At 26.4% G+C, this 24,818-nt stretch overlaps 3 protein-coding genes across 4 annotated transcripts; 1 reads left to right on the forward strand and 2 right to left on the reverse strand.

Annotated features, from left to right (window-relative positions):
• Positions 1-264: 264 nt before the first annotated feature.
• Positions 265-5,978, reverse strand: LOC114119357 (protein crumbs-like). The gene is made up of 4 exons (XM_027980879.2): positions 5,672-5,978; positions 1,603-1,737; positions 911-1,039; positions 265-385 (listed from the first exon to the last, which is right to left on the reverse strand). Exons 1-4 carry the CDS (start codon positions 5,718-5,720, stop codon positions 324-326), a joined length of 375 nt encoding a protein of 124 aa, XP_027836680.1. The 5' UTR covers positions 5,721-5,978; the 3' UTR covers positions 265-323.
• LOC114119355 (pickpocket protein 28-like) lies at positions 5,873-23,973 on the forward strand. Of its 2 annotated transcripts, none has more exons than XM_050202483.1 (10): positions 5,873-6,010; positions 17,468-17,683; positions 17,739-17,841; positions 18,227-18,393; positions 18,810-19,023; positions 21,774-22,044; positions 22,305-22,370; positions 22,458-22,602; positions 22,684-22,784; positions 22,846-23,973. In XM_050202483.1, the coding sequence occupies exons 2-10, from the start codon at positions 17,487-17,489 to the stop codon at positions 22,995-22,997; spliced, it is 1,416 nt and encodes a 471-aa protein (XP_050058440.1). In that variant the 5' UTR covers positions 5,873-6,010; positions 17,468-17,486; the 3' UTR covers positions 22,998-23,973. The 2 variants fall into 2 exon arrangements, with proteins under 2 accessions (XP_050058440.1, XP_050058439.1); XM_050202482.1 differs by lacking the exon at positions 5,873-6,010 and adding an exon at positions 14,937-15,865.
• On the reverse strand, positions 11,470-14,257 carry LOC114119356 (gamma-interferon-inducible lysosomal thiol reductase-like). The gene is made up of 5 exons (XM_027980878.2): positions 14,001-14,257; positions 13,772-13,906; positions 13,406-13,579; positions 11,944-12,102; positions 11,470-11,820 (listed from the first exon to the last, which is right to left on the reverse strand). Exons 1-5 carry the CDS (start codon positions 14,142-14,144, stop codon positions 11,728-11,730), a joined length of 705 nt encoding a protein of 234 aa, XP_027836679.1. The 5' UTR covers positions 14,145-14,257; the 3' UTR covers positions 11,470-11,727.
• Positions 23,974-24,818: the final 845 nt, after the last annotated feature.

Here is a 24,818-nt window from a genome sequence, read left to right on the forward strand (position 1 = left end):
GTACCTATCTATATAATGTACCTATAAATTAGGTAACTATTGCGATAATATAATGAGTAGGTAAGTATCTTACGTACACGGCTATACTTGAACATAAATTTACTATTTATCTACATGTATAATAAGTATTAATGTTCTATCATTATTTGAATCAGAGAATACACGAGCATGGATAGGATATATTTAATGGATTAATAGGTATAAGTAGGTAAATAATTGTGTTTCATATAGAAAAATGTTTGGTTAAAAACATAAAAACGTAAATGATGTGATATTATAAAATTGTTTATAAAATGTAAAAATAAAAATAAATCTTGCTGCAGTTAGATAACGATACATTCAAACGGTACTTCCTGCTTCGTAGTTGTATTCTGGCCGTAACATTCTGAAATAATAATAATAATGTGCACGTTTATGATATAACATATAATTACTGTTTAAACATAGTCAAGAATAACAGACAAATCACAAATAGGTACTGAAATATATACATATTATATATTTATCGTTTTATAAGTGCATATGGATGTTGCAGAGGCGTCAAAATGGGCGCGGGAGTATAAGTTCGTGTCCTCATTTTGTGATAATTAAAAATTTGTTTTTGACAAATATATAACAGAAAAATCACGCCAACGGGTATTATAACTCTAGGAGTATGATTTTTCTAGACTAGAGTACCCCAGGTAAAAATTCCATGTAATAGGACATATTATTTTATAAATTTTAATAATTTTATGATGAAGACTTTTGATGCATATGCCATCATAATGGGTATTTTAATAACAATAGGTAATAATTGGTATATATTACATAATATGTAATATGTATAATACACGACATTATATGTATGTAATAGTAATACAAATGTACAATAATTATTAAATATCAATTTCATAGCGTAATTTATTACTTGTTTCGCATCTAGATCCGTAATATCCAGTTCCCGCACATCTACACTTATATCCCGGTTCCTGCGAAGTTTGAACGCACACTCCGTTATGATTACATGGGCCTTGTGCACAGAAATCGAATCGACGACCTGTATAAATATGAGTTAATATCATAATGAGACGGACATATTAATTCAATTTGGATTTTATAAATAAAAAATCAATCAATCCATACATTTTTTTAATCATATAATTTTAAAAACCTATCTATGATCCAATATAATCTTACCTACAGCTGAGAAAATAACAACATTAATTTCATACTTTGAAAGAAAATATTGTTTGAATTATTTTTATCCATAAAAATTAATTTTCAAGCAGTTTATTAATATTAAATACCTATATAAAATAGTTTAAGTTTAAATGAATAGAGTAGGTAGGTAGTGGACCAGCATTTTGCTAGGTATCTAAACTTTAAATGTGTATAAATTGCACAATATATTTATGTATAAAGTGCATTTTGTTGTAAAAAAATTAAAAACATAATTGTTTAAAAAATGCTATTTTCATTGTTTTTAAGGGCTAAAATTATGTAAACAAAATATTTTTTAAAACAATGAGTGTCTTACTTTAAATGGATCACCTGGTATAATAATTATATCATAATAATGTCTTAATGTTCAATGTTCATGTATTACAAAAATTATACAACCTTTAAGTGCTTTGTAGCATTCGTCGTAATTGCTGTATCTGTATTCCGAATAGCAACCCTTGCCGCAGAGACATTGGCCTTCTTGTATTCGACAACCTTGTCTACTTTGGTCACAGCCTTCGAATACGGGTATAACTGAAATCAAAAATATCTTAGATAAATTATAATTATATATAATATTTAATATTTATTTAACTCAATGGCGTTACTAGCACCATTTAGTAACCTCGTATATGGTATATGGTGATATTATAATGTAGGTATATTTGAGATAAAAAAAAAAACAATCGTTTATGTCTTACAATATTTATAATAATTCATAGGTACATATTATTATTTACTATTTTTCATAATATCATGTACCAATGTATCTTATTTATTCTTCTATTGTTCTATACAATTACAGCACAACACAGTAGTATAGGTTCATATATAGGTACAGTGTATGCGATGACATATAAATTATATTTTATATAGCTATTGATTACCTATATTGTTATATAGGAGGATTACTGTAGCGATATTGATAATTATGATGTTTATAATTTTTCCTGTAAATAAGTCAATAATAGAAACAAAAACATCAGAAAATCAAAAAATTTCAATGAGATATTTCAAAATTATAAGTAGGTACTTAATAATATTATAGAACAAATTATGTACTTAATTAAATATTCTACAGTGCTTTGGGTGGGTGAGGTATATGATATTTATGTATAAATTGTATACATAAATACAATATATTACACATAATGGAGTTGAAAATTTCAAAATTCGATCGTCGACAAGTATAAATGTATAATAATATACAATAATGTGGAAGTATCAAGAATAAGAGGGTAGGTATATAACGTCAACCCCACGCTAGACGGGACAAATAAATAACAGATGTAGATGTCCCATGTTTCTCTGTAAACCATACTGTGAATACCTAGTGAATAGTTGAGATTTTACACGTGTCATATACGCAATATATGCTTTATTCTGCAGCTGTTTTGGAGGATTTAATTTTCCGAAATTTTCATCGCCACGGTATAGTGGGGTAAATCGGATCAACGACTGTGACGCACGATGCGTGACGTTCCAGACTGTTTGCGAATTCCAAACTACATGAATACCTAGTGCCGTTAATTAACACAGCATTTTTTTTTTTTTTTTTAAAAAACCATTATTGTACGACAATGTCAGATCTAAATCTTCCGAGGTTTGGGATACTTCGAGGGCAATAATGCTCACGCCGTGAGACTTGCACGTGTTGCGTTTTAAGGGTGTGCAGTAAACATTTGGCGTCCGAAAAACGATCTCTTGGGTATTACGCGTTATTATTTGTAGGTACACGACTGTGTAGAAGCGTACACAGCTACAGCCCCCGTAAATCAAAAGCAGATTATGATTTATGGCCCGTAACTACGTCTTATAATTCGAAAAATTCGCATCACTATATATAGGTAGGTATTATAGTTCACAGGGCACAGACAGTTCAGTCTGACCGCAATAATAACGAACGACTACGATTTCAAGTACGGCGTAAACAGCAGTCTTACAAGTTCGCTGGCACCGAGCCGAGTATGAGATGTAATACTGTGTATATTATACATTATAGACATGGGGAGAGATGAAACCGTAAGAGAAAACAACATTAACAACAATGATTGGAATGATCGCGATTGAGCGGCGTTCATAGGAATCGAAACGTTTTAATGCAATAAATCATACGACAACGATGAATCGAATAAACGGGCGAATAAAAAAACGAAACAAGTGGATAGGTACCAACAATGTTCGTTCGTTTGTTATTTCCACAGATGGTGAGATTAACCAATGTATTAATTGCGCGTGTGTATGTGTAGCTGTATGAAAGTCAGTACGCATATATGCTTAATTTAACTTCGAATTTATATGCGCAGTTTTTTTTTTTTTAGAACTTTAAAAACCGCGCGCAGCGTGTTTTTGACGCTTTAACAATTTCATAATATTCTATGATGTTATTCAATTAAACGTAATATTTTTCTTTTTGCCCGACCGATTTCTTTCAAGTCAAACCAATAAAATTTTACTACCTACCTACTATATAACAACAATGACGTTTGTTTATTAAATTACAGTGCACGACATAACGGCGTGAAGTATATTTTAACATTTAACAAAAATAATAGAATTACATTATAATACGTTAGTACCATAACTTATAACATCATATAAATTATAATAATAAATAGGTACTTATCTATCAGCTAGCTATCTTATCAAACTCAAAGCAATAATAAATAATTGTTTTTTCTTCATAGTATATACCTATACCTATCAACAAACTAATATTATTAATTAAGATGTGTATACGCGTAATTGCATACAGATTACGAAAATAATTGTTCTTTTTAATATTTATACTATTGTACCCCCGTGTCAATAAAATGTAAAAGTTATACCAAATAGACACTATTTGGATATTATTTATGTGCGTATTTGTGTGTAAACACGTCATAACATAGTATAATGCCCAGGTTAAATAATATATAGCATTATGGTAAATATAGATTATAATAATATACTAATAAAGGTACGAATTATTTCAAAATCATTATTTTATTAATTGATATATTAAATAACAAGTAATATTGTAATGAGTAATAATAGTCAATAGGGTATTCTTTCAACTTTCTAGTTACAAACACAAACGAGGCGATTATTTAAACAACATTTGGAGAATAATTTGTCAATTATATTTAAATAATTTAGAAAAATCGAAAATTAAAATTACTTACGTTCCTTAAAAAGTGAACTGCGGTGAAAATCTAATAATACTACACAGTAAGTAACAATTAATAGTTAAGATTATATTTTATAGTTAAAATTTATAATAATTTATAAATTTAGACTAGACTTTTATAAATTATAACAATATTAATCACACGAATTGTTCTAGAAAATAAAAATATAATTAAGTCTTAATTAGTTTGATGCTGATTGGTGTTAAGAAACCTGCACTTATGTAAAAGTTTATATTATATTTATCACCATCCTAACTTTACCTGTAATTAAAGCATTATAATAACCATTAATCGTATAATACCAACTAGCCGAATCTACAGAAGTAAACAAAACAATCATAATATGATGTATTCAATACAAGATATATTGGCAGAGGTATGAACTAGGAAGTCAAAAAGTTTGAATTAAGCTAATAAAGTATATTTGTTTTTAACTTGGTTTTAATTATACTGTATACAATATTTAATTAGAATAACCAAATTATAATTTTAGTAATATGTAGTTAATACTATAATTTCTGTTTGGTTTCTTGATAAAATCATATTATACTCGTATATATGTTTTATTGATAGAGGTATATAATATTCTTTGTGTGATCCACGTACTAATTAAAAAAAAAAATAGATTAAAACTATTTTTCTATTTATTTAACTTTTAAAACTGATTAAGTTTTACCAAATCGCAAAAGTATGCATTTTAAATTTCCGTTTTTAAACTCGCCATTGCATTAAAATGGAGATATTTTATATAAATTGAGAGCATATAGAAAAATATTTAACTGCTAAAATTTCCAAGCTCTACTATTATATTACCTAACGGCTGTATATTATATTATACGAATTTATTATTATTATTATTTTAGGTCCGTAACTCGTATTTTTCTTTATTAATCTGAGTGAACATTTTCCTTACACTTCTCTACTTAGCTCGTATGTATTTTTAAGCGACTTAAAATAAATATAAAATATATACATTAATATTTTTTAATTTAGTCAACAAATTTCATTCGTATTTCCAGTATTTCGTCCGATATTAAAGATCATATATCCAAATTATTTAGGAAACAGTTAAACTCGTTCTCAACCAATTACCCACTTGATTAAAGTAAATGAATATTTTCGTGATTTATTATTGTCCAATTATATTTGATGGTAAACTATTAACATATTTGGGGGGACTTGACCACCCCATCATGTCCCGTCTAGTCGCACCTATATACCTATATGTTACCTGCAATTTATACGCACTGTGTGCATGATGCGTTTGTGTATATATCGATATTATGTGCATTACTTACTCGTAGTGATCAGCAACAGTGGCAGGATCATCGGCGTAGCGTAGTCCATGGTCGTCCGCTATTAAACTATATCCTCGAGGAGGTTTCGCGTCTGAGGAGGCTCTCCTCGAATTCCGGGTGACGACGACGACGGCGGCGGCGGCGGCGGCTTAAACTTAATATAAAAGACTCGCGATCAGTTGGTGTAAACGGTCGACTCGTGTATACGTCGGACAAATGTTGAACACATGTGCACAAACTGGAAATAGACGACGAGATGCATCCAAAAATTATCGTCCCCGTACTATTGTAACGCACATGCACGCACGCCCACCCGGTGATCGCGGTACATTTTATATGGTATGAATATTCGATATTATAAAATATATATGTATATATATATAATATATATTTACAATATAATCGTCTGTAGCAGAGAGTGTGATGTGATTTTGTTTTTATCTCAATTTAACAACATAATAATATTATAACACATTATTGGCTCCGTGTAGTGGTTTATCGTTTCGAGTTAAATTTATTTCCGGTTATGTACGACGATGTATATATGTTATACATATTTTACGTGTATTATACTGCTGTCACTGAACTCTGCTGCTACAATATAATTATATATATATATTATATGTGTGTACACCGAGCTATGAGCTGATGGTCTGCGGTGGTGTGCTGTAAATATACATTTATACATGGTAGATATTATATACAGCGCGTTTCTTTTGACTACGGCTCTATATGTCTCAGAATTTCCAAATTTATTTGGAAAATGTAAAGCGTTTTAGGCACTTCTCGTATACCCGAATAAGTGTTGCGTCGTCGTTTTCTTCACCCGGACGCGCACGCTGTCGCTAATCGTTTGGTGCAGAAACCACTAAAAAATGAACACTAATACATGATCTGAACAAAAAACTGTTTTCAAAAAATTGTTTCAGTCGTATATCGAATATCAAATTAAATGTTCATTCCCCACAACCGTGTAAAATTTAAATATAATGAGCGATTGGCAAAATATAAATTTCAATGAATTTTTCCTCATTTCCACTTTAATATTTGAAGTGCTTCTCTTAGTATCAATTTAAAATTAGTTTATTACCCAATTGAAAACAATCAACTGAAATAAAAAAAAATATATGTTACCAGTTACCATTTTGTTACAAAAATGACGTATAGTTGGTTTCTCGACAAACATATTATAATAAATAATGAATATACTTAAACCAACGCTTAAAGAACCGTCCTGTATAAAGTTACAAAATAGTTAATATAGATACATATATTATATCACGTTTTACACGTGTATATTGTATTATCTATAGGTACTTTACTTATATGTGAATACATATTACAGGACATCTTATAGTTATTATTGATTATTTTATTATAACAAATAGAGTTCGTTGCATATAATTTCACTTCAGAAGTTCAGCGAATAAAAATTAATGTTGACATTATTGCTTCAATTAAGAATTCATTCTAACAATTACTCAAGTTTTAAAAAAGTAAAGTCAATTAGTTGTATAAAATATTATATAGGTAAAAAGCTAATATCTTCCCATCCAAGTATAGGTAATAAATAATAATAATTTATACTTAATACATAAAACTTATAGACTATAGTTTGTAGCAGCTTAAAATATCTATTATTCTCATAATTAAACGTCTTATAGTATCAAAGATTACAAATAAATAAATAATAATACTAATAATCAAAAAAAATAAAAATATTTTCTCGGAAATACTGAAAACACTGCGAATATTTATTGGCTATTTTACACTTAGAGTATAAAATACTAAATAATTTATAGTTTAATAAAATAGTTTGATGCTTGCATAAGCAAATTATTACCTATAACTACACAAAACACAGATATTATGATATTAGGAATTCTAGTTTTATTTAATAGCTATTTTACATTATTGATATAGTATTATACAATTGTTGAGTTAAACATTTTTCAGTTGAAACACGTGTGCAGTGCATATCACGCCAAGAAACGAGCTCTCTTTAAAAGTTATAATTAACGAGTTTCAATCATAAATTTCATTGTAAATTTAAAGACTCACCCAGAAAATAACAACATAATTTCACGTGATCAAAAGTAATAATCATTTTTTACAAATTTAATTATAGTATTCATTATTCCTATCTGCAGTAGGTATAGTACAAATGTATAATATATTGCTGTTACTTATATTGTTTATACTTTATAATAGATATGAAGTTGTCTATATGTGATAAAAAAATAGATGTATTAGTTGTTAATTTGTGGTTTACTGATAAATTAAATGATGTATAAAAAAAAAATAAAATAAAAACAGTTCAACGCCCAATTTAAATACAGGGCTAATAAAGACTTACGTCAAATATTTTATAACAAAGGTTATAATAATGTTTTATAGGTACAAACCATTTGGTATTTCGGTTTTCACTGAATAATTTCATAATTTTCTGTTCTCGCTATCAAGCTAAAGATAAATGTAATATTTGTTAATATTTTAAAATAAATTAACAAAACTTTCCATATTATTCTATGTACAGTTGCCTAATTGCCCACATTAATACATTATATAGTTCGTCTCATGTTGATTATTTGTTATCTCTGCAGCGGTCCATCGTACCATTAATATATTGTAATAATTAATAGACAGTTAGATTTTCGTATAATAATTACGAGACCAACTGATCACTGCAGCAGACTGTAGGTCAAAATTATAGTGTTAAACAATTGTGACCTATGGTAATTATGAGCCAAAATACGAGAGTATATTACTATTATCTGTATTATTTGATGTAGTGTTGAGTTTGTATTAATTGTACAGTCATATTAGATAAAATGTATTTCCTGTATACCTGTAAAACATAGGTATAAGTTGTAAATTCATAAGCATAAATGTATGTGGTATCTATAATATCATTAGAATGAAGCATATTGTGTGATTCACCGATAATGAACAATTTAAAAAAATGTGCGTGTCAGAGATTGTATCTGACGCTCAATATTGATATGTGTTAACATCTAATAATATGGGCTCGCTGTTTTCTTTGCCGCTGTATAGCACTCTCTGGAGATTTTTTTTTTTTAGGGCTTATCTTCTTTTTTTTGTGCGTTGACACTCCCGATATGCCTTTCTACCCTTTCTAAGCTAGTTTTAGCCATTTTTTATCGCTACACTTTTTCGTGACATTCAGTTTTCACAGACTTACTCTAACACAATTTTTCTGTTAAATTTCGGGTGGCACGTATAAATGGGTAACCATGGCAACCATGGCAACCATTATAAACTTCTGTTACAATTTTTCGTGACATCGAATTTATATACCAATTCACTCTAGACCCATTTTTTATACACATTCTTTTTTTTTTTGAGGGAGTGGGGAGGGGGGTGGCGCGTAAAGATGTTAATTCCATTAAAAGATAGTTAAAAAAAATTTATTTAGCTCTAAAAATACAGTTCATTTAAATCAATTTATTTAAGTTTAGGGTTTTTTTTCATATGGCGTCGCTTTTGGTGAAAGCATACATAACTTAACTAAAATACTTAACCGAGTAAAATAACAAATACCGATTATACTAGCTAAAATAAACTGAAAACAAAATATAAATTAAATATAAATAGGTAAAACAAAATAAAATGTCAAGTAAAATAAATTAGAATACATAAAAGTACATAGAAGTTTAGGGTCGTTGTAGTAAATAAACTGGTGAACCAAAATGTATGATTTTAACATTAAATTTTTATTTTTTAAAAGCTTTATAAGAATCCATTAAAAAATATAGTTGTTACCATTTGAAAAAAAAAGTTGATTATGATGTTGGTACAATTGCTTGCTTAAAAATTTAAAAATTGTTATAAAAAAATTCGCCGTTTAAAATAAGGAAACGCATATTTTTTCTTTTCTTTTTTAATTCCATTTTATCGATCCACAATCATTAAAAACCCCACATAGAACGACATAAGATACACGGTTTAATATTATCATTTACGCATTTTGTTTAAAACTTACAAATTAATTTTTTTCATCATCGTGTGGATAAAAAAAATTACTCTAATTCACTTCTGTTTTTTGTAGAATTTGAAATGCACAATAATTGTAAACGTTAATACCTACTTTTTTTTAAAAATAAATCACCTTATAGTTAAAGTAAAACATTTTAATAATTGAAAAATTATTCTATTCAATTTTGAATTAGTTAAGTATATCAATATTTTTGAAAAAATTACCCATCAAATAATTTACAGTCAAAAAGGTTTTCTTTTATAAGCATTTGAAGTTCAAATTTAAACAAAATTCGTAAAACTCAAAAAGTTGTTTTTAAGTTAAAAATTAATAAAATATTCAAATAATATAGCTAGAATTAAAAATTGAATACAAGGTTACTGATAAGTATTTTATTTTGTAATCAAACAATCTAAAAAATATTCAAGCACAATATTTTTTATAGATATTTTAAGTTTAAATTTTGACCAAATTAGATACTTAAAAGAAGAATTAATTATTATTTATTTATTACTTTGATTATTTTGTAGTAATTCCAAAAAACTATTCGGTAGGATTTGAAACTTTATCATATTTACATCATTCAATTATAAGTACACAAATACATTTTCATAACGTTTAGATTAATTTACAGTATTTACACTAATACTTATTTATATCACAAACCTATTCATGCCATTCCACATATGATATTATATTATGTATATGTATATTATTATACTTTTATGCTAATACTATTAAAAAATTAAATATTAATAATATTAAATGCAATGTACATGAAATTAAATCAACTTACCGCTATGAAATAAATTACTTCAATAGCAATATGAAATATATTTAGTAATAAAGATAAGATGTATGTAATAATTTATCATTGAATTCATATTTAACACATAAATTACAGTGACTTACTCAATGGCAAGCTACACTCAATATGTACATATTATACAGTAGACAAAGTGTCCAACTACTATCCTTTTTTTTCATTTTCATTTTAAAATAACCAGAGTGGTCAAGTTTTCTGAAAAATTGTTTCTTTGTTTTATTGCTTATTATTAAACAATAAATACATATATTAAGTGGAGATGGTAGTATATTATATTATAAATTTTTGTAGTTTTGTCTTTAATTGCAACTTTCAACTTTCAAGTATAATTGATTCAAAACAAATAACAATCAAAACTTATTTCTGGTGTCGATCTTGTCGTAAAGTATAAATCCTATTTGCAGGTAGTAGTGTAGTACATGTTATTTTACTTAAGTAATGAAACATTCAGATATATTACGGAGCTGCAGCGTTAGTTGCGAATTCAGTCATATAATAATAAAATTTACAATATTATTGAACAGGAAAATTATCTGAAGACTGTATTTGAGTTTTTCGGTTGAAAAACTAATAAAGTAGCAATTTTTTTTAATAATATAATAATAATTTATTACTTAAGTTATTTATAAATCTTAAGTTTTTACCTAAATCAGCTGTACATAATGGTATAATACAGTTGCAAAGTATAATATTTGTTATGTTAAGATTTAAAAATATATATTTATTTGGGAAATTATATATAAAAAAAAAAACTTTTTTATATAATATATCATATTATGATTATTTCACTATTTATTAATTAAAAAAGTAAATAGATTTCAGTATAAATATTTATAATTAAACAATATGTAAGTAAATAATTGCTATCGCAAAGAATTATATCGCTGATTGAACTTATCGGTATAATAATATAAAAAGTTACGGAATTGTATTTTCAAGATAAGCACAAGGTCATTATTGAAAAAAAATACATGCTTTATAGTTACAAGTATAATCATTTATTGTAAATACTAAATATAAAATAATTATAACAAAAAACTTAGTTTGAAATGATGATACACCAAATTATAATATACATTTCACAAAGTAGTAGTACAATGTAAGTCGTTATTTTAACCATAAACTATGAGTTAAAAAAAATATAGTTAATAATAACAATTATAGCATTATATTATTACTTTTTTTTATACTGGACGGATATTACTTAGTTTAAAGTTGTTTTTCTTAAACCAGTCAGCATATTCCAGCGGGCCTAGGATGTAAATATTTACAAATAACATTTTCTAAATCATTTTTTGCTTCGTCTTGTTCAAATTCGTTGTAGACCTGAAATGTAAATAGTTTATAATTTAAAGATACGGATGATTTAGATTAATAAATTAACCGCGACTATATGCGATTATCATGCAGTCAACATTTTAAGTAGGTGTTATAAGCTTATAAACTTACCCCATTAATAACAATGGAAGGAATTTGAGCTGATTTTGGTAAAACGCTACGTGTCCGATTGCTATACTGAATCATTAACGAATCGCTTAATTCTCTGTTCATATAACATTTCTTTATTTTGCCGTAATATTCATCGTACAAAGCCATATTTCTTGTACACTAAAATTAATACGACATTTAAATAAAAATTTACATTTTCAAATAATTATTATTAGTTTTATACCTAATGTTATTTAGACAATTAAAACTAAAATACATGTTCTACAAAACCAACAATCCTTTTTATTTCATCATATTATTATAAAAATAACAATGCAGGTTACGTATCTATCACTAAATTCTCATCAAATTTAATAATTTAAACTTAAACAAAATAATTTCAATTACATGAAATACTTATATTATGATCTATTAATTTTCCAGTTAATCTTGACAAATTACAGAATATGATAACAAAACAATAATACTTTTAACACAATTATTATAAGTCGATTTTAAGGTATGTTTGAATAATTTTATCATATAACACCTAAGTTACTTAAGTTAAGTATGCCACATATTTAGAGGAAAACAGCAAAAGACTTATATTGTGAATAAGATTTTTAGCTTTTATGTTAATCGAGAAATGTGATTATTTTATAATGTAATGATGTTTAATTTTCAAGCAGCGATTTATTTATTGAAAATATACATTTTTGGATTAACTCGTTGGTATTGTTAAGCACAAACAATTATAATAATTGTTATCCTTCAAAAAATTATAAGTTACAACAAGCACAGTTTTCACGGAATCTGAAATTCTCATTTTTCAAGTTCAGGGATAGGTAACAATATATAGGTAACATTGTTGAAAAATAATTTAATTAAGGTAATAAGTTTAATTTGAATTGTAAGTCAAATATTATATTCTTTACATTTATTTCGAATAAAATGCCAAAATATAATATAACATCATATATATCACTATAAGTATTGAGTAATAATGTATAAGATGAAAAAACTATGGTTTTTTACACTCTTTATGTGTAATTTTAATCTTGTTTTAAACAAAAATGATATAAAAACCAGTAGATTCTATAATTTTGGAAATTCAAATTTGTATTTATTTTATATTATAAATAATATAGTGCTATTCAACTCTTAATTCAATCTCCAATTCTTATGTTATTTAATTATAGATTATAATACTTGGGAAAATTTTGGCTAAAAATGTGAAAAATAAAAATTTTAATACGAAAATCGTTTTACTGCTAATTTAAGATCATAAGTGGTTTATCTATCATCAACATCACAAGATGAAGTTATAACTATATTATGTAGTATGTAAATGATATATTATGTGATTTCATATAAATATATACAATTTACGAAAACTTCATGAACCAAACAAAATTAATTACTGTTTTAGTAAGAAGTTATTTGAGTACCTATTAAATTATAAAATTATGAAAGTAATTCTCACTTGATATCCCGAATGCACTTCACTCGTAGAACTCATGTAACAAACCAAATAATTAGCCAAAACTTGCTGTTTGGATGGTAATACATGAATACTACACGCTTGCCATTTATTTTTCATACATTCGGTCAATCCTTTTGGACATTTAAAAAACCATTTTCCTTCAAATATTTTTTTCTGTAACATTTAGAATAATATACATTTATATATATATATATTTAAGTTAAAATTTGAATACATGTTATTTAGTTTTCTAAAATTAAAACAACACATACATCATTTTCATCACATAATAATTTTGACAAAGAATTGGATAAATAATTTGTAATTATTTAAATATAATATGCAATAATTATTAAGTATACTTACGTCGGCATTTCCAAAAGGCACGAAATCAAAGTTGACGTATTTATGAAATTTCGCTAAACTCGGTCCTATTTGATATTTAAATAAATCTACGGAATCCGAGCACAAACTACCGTAGTATATTGACACAGTTATTTTCTGAAAAAAAAAAAAATCGGTGTAAATATTAGTATTTATTTTAGTATTTCAAAACCAACAATTATAGCATTGGATTTGGTATTGTTTCACTCACGGGCGCGGAATTTTGATTTTCAACGTGAGGCACATCGTACAAAGGTTTTATCAACACCTTTTTAGCGGCAGCTAAATCCATCGAACTAGTTTTAGTAACTATTACTAATAAAAATATGATGGAAAATGTAGTACTAGCAATCATTTTTAAGGATAGCTTATTACAACTTATACAACACAGTCGTACTCGGTAAAATTATTAAATGATTGTAAAACCGTTTTAGTCGCGTCTATATAACCACTGCACTCACCATGTTCCTAGTCCGTTTATCTAAAAATGATTATATTTTATACGTGTATGTAGGTATGGGTACTCGAAACATTGTACTATGTATAATATTATTATGTATATAATAATAGTAATAAATCATGTGTGTAGAATGAAAGTATACCTACTCCCGTAAAATCGGATGATATATTTTTTTTATCTCAGACGATCAAGTATTTAATTAATAAAAACCGTTGCGTTAGATTACGCATTCATTAAAGACCATAATATCTGTATAATAATATGTTGGTAATAATAAACACAATCTCGAAATAATTAGTTGATTATTTTATAGCCTATTCGAGATAAATCAAAATTATAACTGTATATTTTATCCCAGAATTTTGACTCTAGTGACATTTATGTTAATATGTTGAATCATCATACGATTTTAATAATAATCATATTTATCCATAAAAATTAATTTAATGTGAAAAAATATGTTTCTTTAGTCTTTCTATATAATAAAAAATATTGATCAGGATGACAGCATATACCTATTATATACATTCAACATTGATTTACATTTTTATGTTTGTGTATTCTTTAAAAGTTCATTACATAGGATTGATCTTTTTATACAGTGAATCCAAAACTATTTATTAAAATAAAACGATTTAGTAGGTATAAGCAGTTATTTATTATAATATCTGATACATATATATTCCCTAAAATTTCCGCTTGATATTAATTATTAATAAAATAAAATAAATAAATTGTTTTAAATTGTTTTTACGCTAATGAATAAATTTAAATAAAAATACGATGTAAAAATGTTCAACTGCAATCAAGTGCATTTACTTCCGCCTAACCACTCTCCACTTCGAATAACCACGTCAATGAGTATAGTTGAAGACTATATTTTACGCTATACTACTGTCTGCTATAAAGCTCAATATAGCTTTAAAGCCTATATATATATAGGTATATCTACTATACACAAATACACAACAATAACACAGCACTATATATTATATTTAATAATTGTGGTGTGTAAAAAGCTGCTACCTGCTGATACTTCAATATAAAAACATAAACATAGAATGTTTTTAAGACTCAAGTACTTACCTACTCGAGATTTGAATACTTCAATAAAAGCCACTCGATATTATTTAGAAACACTCTATAAATGAAACACGCGTTATGACTTTTCTGACTATTTAAATAACTATAATAATAATAATAATAAAATATATTCATGCATACAAATGTAAAGAAATATTAACACTTGTAGTTCACTAACGATTTATTTTTCAGTAATGTTGTTAAACGAATTATTTTTGTGGCATTTGATTCTACATAAATAAATTGATTATAATGATTTGTCACATTAAGCACCAAATAATATGTTCAATGCTGAAAAGTTCAGTAGTTACAAAACAGTCTTAAAGTTGTAACAGTGTTGAAAAAAAAAAACAAATGTTTAACGCTCGTAGAGAAATTGTGATTCAAAGGCATCGTCGTAAGTCTAAGACAAAAAGTTCGAAAATTAAATCTTTATTACTACCTAATAACAATTACTTACGGGAATTTTCATCCATCACAAGCTTACACGGCATAATGTATTTGGGCGAACCCAAAAGACCTCTATTGGAAAGGTGAGTAAAAATAACCAATACCTAATCAAAAAAAAAAATAAATAAAAATGGTGGCTGCTATGTCGAAAAATTAAGGTGAACCGAGAAATGATTAAAACACACCAGTCATTTTCACCTATACCCATTGTGTAATATATTTATATATTACATAAAATATGTGCTTACTATATCAGTCTGTAATTGTAATGTGCAGTATACTGTATATATCTAGTAATAGTTTCCATTAGTATTACTATACAAAAGGTCAATATTTAAAATCAATTTTTTTTATTATTGTTCATATACTTTGTTAGGTAACAATATTAGAACTCCTAATATATTTATAAAATTTAATGAAATAAAATAAAATATGCTAGGTACAGTAAATTATGAAATTTGTAACTAAATTCGCGCATAATTATTTTAAAGAATTTTAAGCTAACAAAATAATTATCCATCATTTAAACCGATTAAGAATAGTTTAAATATAAATAGCCATTATTTAGGGTGTCGGGTTGAAGTAAATTAAAATTTTGAAATTTCTTTACACGTATATGATGAGAATTCTTGATGTTAATTCACTTAAATCACGCTGTCCTTTGAAAGTGAAAACTGGCAGCAGTGGACAATTTAATAAAAACTATTTTAACGTCATGAATCATAATCACGCTTTAAGTTTATACTTAATTGTATAATTTATTTTTATAAAAAAAAAAAATATGAAAATATGAGTAAAAAATAAATGTATATTAAAGTCAAAACTTTTAAAGATTGATTTTATTGATAATACTTCTTATCCCCAACTATTTTGAATTAAAATAATTAATATCATCGTGAGTCGTAACATGGCAGTATAATATTGAATAACTTATATCATTTTATTAGTCTATAGTAACGGTTACCAACTGTCGGATCTTGGTCCAATTAATGCGGACCACGAAATCTGAACCATCAAAATATTTCAATTAAATTGTATAGTTAATTTATTATAAAGATTTAAAAAAAAATGTTTGTTGTCTGGGCCTCATTTATTTAATATTTTGATCATCCGGATTCCAATAGAAATTACTTGCCGACCCCTGGTCTATACGCTTATTATTTGTTTATCTACCTTTATATTTGTATGTATAATATATTTAAATGCAATCATGTGATTTGCAATAATTATTTTCTTATCACTTTTTTTAAAAGTGTATTTTAACTCGGGATAATAATGTTCTATATTTATTTTTTATTATATTATGTATTTTATGAGCTAACCTTATAAGTCAAGTTGCATCAATAAGTCAAAACCACGTCTAAACCAAGAAAATAATGAGAATTGTTTTTATTAAAATATATAAAAACATGTTGTGATAAATGTATATATTTTTTAAATACAACAAATCAAGTTCTGGTAAAAAATAAACAATGCTCTTTAAACATTAAAATAAATTGAGTTATCTGCCTGTATGAACTCTGAAAAAATTGATTTTATTAACAAACAGTGAAATTCAGTCAAAAAAAGTCTTATATAATTGTAGTTTTAATTTATAATCTTTTTAGTATAGGCATTTTTATTATTGTATTATATTATATAAGAAGTACCTATATATATATTTTTAAATGTCATCAATGTTCTAGGGTTTTTTGGGTTGGTGTTATGTCTTTGGTGATGTCCCTATGTGGCTTGCAAATTTATCAATTATACAGCAATTGGCTGAGTAGTAGAACGATATTGACGTTGGATAATAATAAGTATGGCATATGGGACTTGCCGTTTCCGGCAATTACATTCTGTAGTGATATTCAGCTTCAACATATCGACAATAGGACACTTGGAAACGATACGTTTAATAAGTAATAATGATAATAATTATCTTTAATATTGTAAGTGTATCATTTTTGATTTTAGGGAAACCGAAGATGTAATAAATTTATTGTGTAATAAATTTGAACTTTATAAAAACGTTACTTTGAAAATTATTAACTCAAACAATTGGGAACACGTTATTAAGGTTAGAAAAATTTTAGACTCAATTTATTAAATTTTTATTATTTGCTAAGTTTCCTATGAAAATATAAAATTTATTGTATTTTTAATCAATGCGTGTTGTTAGTTATTAACTAAATTATAAACAATTACATAAATAAATTAATGAATTACTATCAAATATTCGTAATAAAATTTTTAAAACATACAATTATACCTTTATAAATAATAATCACATTTTTATTGAGCTTCTATATCTCTGCAGTTGTAACGGCCAAGGGGGGGGGTTTTTAAAGTATTAATTAATACCCTTATCCCTAATTATTGCTATTCAATACAATATAATACCTACTATTTTTAACTAAGATGAGTTACAGGATAATACTTAAGCGTTTTATTTTAACTTTAAGAACCACAAGACTCGCTGTAAAAATTTAATTCCGATGTTATTTTGGATTCAAGACGAAATCTATTCGCCTTGTGATTATATCCAACCAGTAATAACAACACACGGCCTCTGTTATACAATAAATATGATTCCTCATCATCAGTTGATGCACAATAATTACTTACTATCGTAAGTATTAAAATTATGTATTTAGTACCTGTTTTGTCATGTAGACTCAAGATTAAGTTTTTTTACTTGATTTTGGGTGCAGGTTTTATTTCTACTTGTAATTTGATTTAAGGAAACACATGAGCCTTGAGGTACCTAGTAGTTAGTACCTATATAGTAAAATTTTTTTTTTTTTAATCCATCTACTTTGTTATGAAATACTAAAAAAAAAATTAATGTTTCAAATTATTAATTATAAATAGCAACTTTTTAAGAGGCCTTAAATATTAGTAATTGCACACCGATTTTCCAAACCTTGGATTCAGCACTAATAAGTGTATATGAATATAATATCATATACACTAAATCAATTCACACAATTTCATTCCAATATTGAATAAATCAAATACTAACAATAAATTGCATGTCCGGAACAGAACGTCTTTTTTGAACTTGACACAAGCCGATATCATAGCAAAAAAAAACGAAACCACCTGGACCCCAGAAACCGGTTACAGCCAGAACATAACTCCGTTTGATGTGCCATGGAGAGTAACGGGCGATACCGTTGACAATGCTGTTCGATTGATTTTTGATTTAACGAACAAGAATTTAGGAGACCATTGTCCTAAAAGAGATTCCGGACTAACGGTATACCGATGATTATTGTATATTTTGTTTGATTTAGTGTTTATCTTATTAATTATATTTTTCAACTTAACTGCTTCAATATGGCATAGAGGTAAGACTATACCAAAAGGCGGGCAAGATAAACATGATGTAAAGTCGTATACGTATAATTCGAGTGTCTGTATAAGATAGAGTATAAATATTAGTATTAATATTAATTAATATTGAATAATATAAAATGTTAATTGATTAATTAACATCGTTAACATGTTATATAAATGTATTATATGCATCTAATGTAAGTACACGGTGTTATGTCTATAATCTATGTTATGTGTACGTCGAACCCGTAAGGATACGTGCTTCCGTATATAACCTGCAATAGACTTACCTTAGACTTATTGCATTGATAAAATATTTTATTATTTTTAATTTCAACAATGTTAAACATTCATATTTTTATTTTAAATTATTCATACCATGTACTTAAATTTTCAAATAAATATTCACCAACCCAATAAATCCAAAATAAACTCAAATCAAATGAGTCTTAACTCATTCGCTATACATATATTCGCATACATTTATGACTACCTTACGATAGCTTAAATAATATATACTTACCTCTAATTCAGTGGTTGAATGAAGTGGCTCGAAACAAGTTTCATCGCACTGAGAGGAGTTATTAAAATTTTTTTTAAATGTTTTAAAAAATAATCATTAATCTGTATACATCATGTTCTTTTCTCTTAAAGGAATATTTAAAGGCATATATTTTTGCTTACCGCGTAGATGCAATACTTCGATAGATAAATCGTAGATTTGTAAATATTTTCTAATATGTACTGTTTTCGTAAAAACCATTTTATAGGTACTGTCGTATACGCCGATTACTCGGACGTATACCAAAATAAAGTTAAACACAAAATAACGCAAAGTACTTTATTTGAAGTTTGAACACGACGTCCGGTGGTGATCGAGTCACACGATCACCACCACTGACTCCCTTTGCTGTCTTAGCCATCTCACTTATATATTACACTTACAATCGAATTACTATCGATTGTTCTACATTTTTCTATTACTACGTTAAATTTACAGTTTATAGACACTATGACACTATGATTATTATGTAATTGTTATTTTAACCCGATTAGTAAATTATTAAACAAATTTATTTACATTTCTTATTATTATATCTTGCTTACTATGCTAACTGTAATATAAAGTTTACGGATACTGAATTGCACAATTGTTATTTTAACCTATTTGTGTGAATAATTAAGTATTGCTTAACTTATTGAATTTTACTGTTTTACTTATTATCTATAGTTTTTCTTAACTTATTTCTTACGCACTAACATCTCTTATAAAATATTCATACATATAATACAACAGTCCCCGAAATTACAAAAAATATGACCTCATATTTTACACCTGTGCCCCGTATATGGAAAAGTTTAAATTGAATAGCCGCATTTATGTCTGTTGGTCACGCTGTTTAGTTATTGATGACTACTGACTACTGACTATGGAATTATGTAGTTGTGTTGTCTGAAATATGTTGACGTAGAAAATGCTTGTTCTTCGTTTATTGTTTTTTGTGTTTGCTGATGTGTTTTTGATGGTTTAGTAGCTGTTTTGACTTATTTCAAGTCACTCCACAACACCGTCATAGTGTGTCTCCGATCCCCATTGTTTCCATCGAATCTACCTCCCGCACCATGCCAGCAATCGAAGAAAATACAACAAGCATTGATTATGTGTTGTTTGGTATGTTGTATTTTATTGTTTTTCTTCTTTTTTTTTCTTTTTTTTTTTTATTCTGTATATTTTATTAGCTGGCCTTATTCCTATAAGGATTACCATAGATTGGCCGATCGGTGTTGAGCCACCGCCGTAGCACGTGGTCGTGGCTGCCCTGGAGGCGGAAGAGGAAGAGGAGTGAAACCAGAGAAAAAAAAATTTTTTTTTTTGCTTGTTTTTTCTTTCAAATAAAATTTTCCTTTTTCTTTTAAAATGACTTGTTTAGTAATTTAGTAACATATTCTTTGGTAACCTATGGGTCTGGGGTCTTCTGTTGTTTTGAGTATGAATCCCGATCGGTTCCATACATGTGTAAATAAATCTTTCTATAGATCTAAATTCAATAATAAAATTTCCACATTAGGTACGTCAGCTCGATTTGCCGTCTTTTTATTCCGGCGAACATGTCGGTGCTGATTGTTGGCGAGAATATCATACAAGTGTAAATTATGGGTTTTTTGTTTTTTGTTTTTTTTTTTAAATATTGTTAAAAGGGATAATTACAATCGTTCATTATTTTTTTATTTCACATTTTTCATCTACTCTTATTTTTTCCAATACCTCTTTAATATTTTAATCTCTTGAAAACAATTTTAGTTTTTATTATAATATATATTATATATATATGCATATATACATATATATATGTATACATATATATATATATACACATGTTATATATAATATGTTATAATTTATTATTAAATATTTATATAATTTATATAATATATATTATAATAAAAACTAAAATTGTTTTCAAGAGATTAAAATATTAAAGAGGTATTGGAAAAAATAAGAGTAGATGAAAAATGTGAAATAAAAAAATAATGAAGTAATATCATAATACGGTGTATCTACCACTGTTACAAATCTAGTGATGTATTTGCCTTTATCCGTTGTCGTTACTATTCTCTTAAGGAGTACCTATAAAAACGAAATCCAATAATAATTAAAATGAATTGCAGTTGATTGTTCATAGCCCAACGGATGTTCCAGTCGGAATCCAACCTACAGCTTACGTTACCGGTAGTAGTATGTTGTCTGTCGCATTATCACTGAATACTTTACATACCTCACATAAAATCAAAACATGGGAGCCAGATATTCGAAATTGTTATTATCAACATGAAAGAAATTTGAAGTTTTTTAAAATCTACACACTTCACAATTGTGAAGTCGAGTGTAGAGCCAATAACACGCTTAAAATATGCGGATGCAATGCTTATTTTCAGCCAAGTAAGTATATACCTAATATCCTATATTATAGCTTTTAAACTAGATTAATAATATGATAAATTATCTATTATCCAATTTTTAAGAACACACATCACATACACACATATACCTATATATATATATTATAAAAAGAAGTAATTAAAATTAACTTTTCATTATAAATAATATATAAATAAATCGATATCATTTTAAAATTATAAAATGCTTGTTTTATATATTGTAATACTTGTGCGATATAATATAAAAATGTTGTTTTACAGGAGATCCAGGAGTTCCGGTTTGTGGTACTGACAATTTAGAATGTATCAGAGAATCCTCAACTATCGGTGAATTTTAAATTCCATTTTATTATATCCTACTATAAATTATAATATTCTATTTTAGTTATCTATATTTTAATACGTGAATTACAGGTTATTCGATTTTTAAGACAAGGCTTAACATGTCAATTAACATTAAAAGTTGTAATTGTTTGCCATCGTGTACAAATGTTCTGTACGAGTATGAAACTGTAGAATTTTTCAGAAACTGGACAACAAATTCTACAAAACCAAAACTGTAAGAAATAAATGAATTATCACTGAAACTTAATTAAAAAAAAACTAATTGTTTTATTGATGATGTTCGGTTTTGACATAGAGTTCTCACTGAAGAATCAGCTTTAGTAATGATTTACTTTAAAAGGAAATATGTTATTGATATACAAAAAACTCCGTTGATGCCTTTCAACGAATTATTGGGTACATTAATTTTAAATGTTCTATTAATTTAATTATTTTTAAATAATTTTTTTTTTTTTAGGTAATATAGGTGGTTTGTTTGGATTATTCCTTGGTTGCAGCATAATCAGTTTTTTTGAAATATTATATTTTTTTGTGATTCGATTATATTTTGACCGGCGAAATTCTAGAAAAGCTAAATCAAAAATAATGCCAAGTTTTATCCTTGAATAATAAGTTTATATACCTAAACGATACGCAATACCCATTTTAGACATAGAAAACTCTATAAACATTTATAATAGGCACCAATTTAAATACAAAATATAGATTATTTTTACTAGTAAGGCACTATCATTGTTTTAAAAAAATATAAACAATTTTAAAATTGTTTTTCCTAGTTTTAAATTATTAAAAAATAACATAATATTTTTATTAGTATTATTTTAAAATTTTAATTTTAATTTTTTATTTTAATGAAATTATTCATTTTTCTATAGGAAATATATTTACAACGTGGTCCGATGTATAAAAACGATTTTGAACGAGTAGTAAATTAGCTATAAGCATTTAAATTTTAGATTTTTAACTATTATTATATTAATAAGATTAATATTAAAATTATTATATAATAATAATTAATACATTTTTAATTATCTTGAAAGCATTTTATGTCATTTTTTGTTTTGTTGTTTTAGTTCTTCTTTTAGTATTCTATATAATATAGCATATCTATAATTTTAAGTCTTACGTAGTGGGTCATGGGGCAATGCTGCACTAGGAGTATAATAATTATCAAGAAGTGCGTAGTCTATACCAATAAGTAATATAGGTAAATGAATCAAATAAAACAGCTTGTAAGATTCGCTACTTAGGGACTCAATAGGGCTGTTTACAACTTATAAGATGGTACAGTTTAAACTTTGAACTAATTGTATTTAGAAAGTTTAAATAAATAAAAAAAAGATGGTATAGCAATCATTTGAGTTGAGACTAGCTACACAACAGTCCGCTTCTACAATTCGGATTTTATAGTATTCATGTATGAAAGCTGCGCTGTTTTGGTAATACCTAATGCATATTTTTGTGTCAGTCACTCAGACGATAGCTTTTATTTTATAGTAATTATTATTCATACAGTTTGTATAGTGTTATTAATTATTATATTTACATTTAATGATTTAATTTATCGGGAAAATATAATAAACATTTCAATTTATTTTAATTATTATGTTATAAATTATGATAATGTGTACCTACGTGCGTAATATTGTAATTTATTTATTTTGTGTATACTTATATTTTTAAAAGTATAATTTATTTATTTATGAAAATTATGCAATATTTTTATAACAAAAGATTAAATTTAGAATAATAGATAATATTCTAAAATTAGCAGTAAAATGCACTACTATTTTTTTAACATAGGTTATATCCCAATCTATATTTAATCTATAGGTAATAATTAAAATTATGTTACATCAAACCTAAATATCATACATGTAGCACATGATACAAAATGATTGTTAAGATAAAAAAATATGATAATATGTAGTATCATTATTTTAAAACAATATAGAACGATAGGCAAGTATAATCCGTTATCGTATACATACTACATACATACTTTGTTAAAATATAAATAACTCGAGTAGGGAAAAATATTTTAAAAAGAGTCTAGTGAGTAATGAGTATACAATATACTGTAGGTACCTACTACCTACTATACCTATCTATGCACTTTGTCCATTTTATGCTTTCCAATATAATGGATAGGTAAATGCATTTTTCCCATTTTATAGTTTCTTTATAATGTATATTGTTATTTTTATTAAAAAAAAATATATCAGAATTCCTCTTATCTAAAAGTAAAAGAACTATATATGTATATTACATGATATAATACAGTTGAGATTAGACACAAAGACTAGGTACACAATTTATTTATATACTATATACGTAATCTTATTATTAATATAACTTTTAAGTACAAATATATCTACTGAACACTAAAAACTTTTTTCATTCATTAACGCTAACTCGTAGCTCTGTCTT

Source organism: Aphis gossypii, chromosome 3 (assembly GCF_020184175.1).
Source record: "Aphis gossypii isolate Hap1 chromosome 3, ASM2018417v2, whole genome shotgun sequence".
Lineage (NCBI taxonomy): Eukaryota > Metazoa > Arthropoda > Insecta > Hemiptera > Aphididae > Aphis > Aphis gossypii.

Excerpts from the sequence above, each read along its gene's own strand:
- LOC114119355 (XM_050202482.1), top strand. The coding sequence starts at position 15,687 with ATGTTTAACGCTCGTAGAGAAATTGTGATTCAAAGGCATCGTCGTAAG. Across the intron at positions 17,684-17,738 it reads GGAAACGATACGTTTAATAA|GGAAACCGAAGATGTAATAA; the intron begins GTAATAATGATA and ends TTTTGATTTTAG. Across the intron at positions 17,842-18,226 it reads ATTGGGAACACGTTATTAAG|AACCACAAGACTCGCTGTAA; the intron begins GTTAGAAAAATT and ends TTTAACTTTAAG.
- LOC114119356 (XM_027980878.2), bottom strand. The coding sequence starts at position 14,144 with ATGATTGCTAGTACTACATTTTCCATCATATTTTTATTAGTAATAGTT. Across the intron at positions 13,907-14,000 it reads AAAATCAAAATTCCGCGCCC|AAAATAACTGTGTCAATATA; the intron begins GTGAGTGAAACA and ends TTTTTTTTTCAG. Across the intron at positions 11,821-11,943 it reads CTTCCATTGTTATTAATGGG|GTCTACAACGAATTTGAACA; the intron begins GTAAGTTTATAA and ends TTTACATTTCAG.
- LOC114119357 (XM_027980879.2), bottom strand. The coding sequence starts at position 5,720 with ATGGACTACGCTACGCCGATGATCCTGCCACTGTTGCTGATCACTACG. Across the intron at positions 1,738-5,671 it reads ACTGTTGCTGATCACTACGA|TTATACCCGTATTCGAAGGC; the intron begins GTAAGTAATGCA and ends TTTTGATTTCAG. Across the intron at positions 1,040-1,602 it reads ATGCTACAAAGCACTTAAAG|GTCGTCGATTCGATTTCTGT; the intron begins GTTGTATAATTT and ends ATATTTATACAG.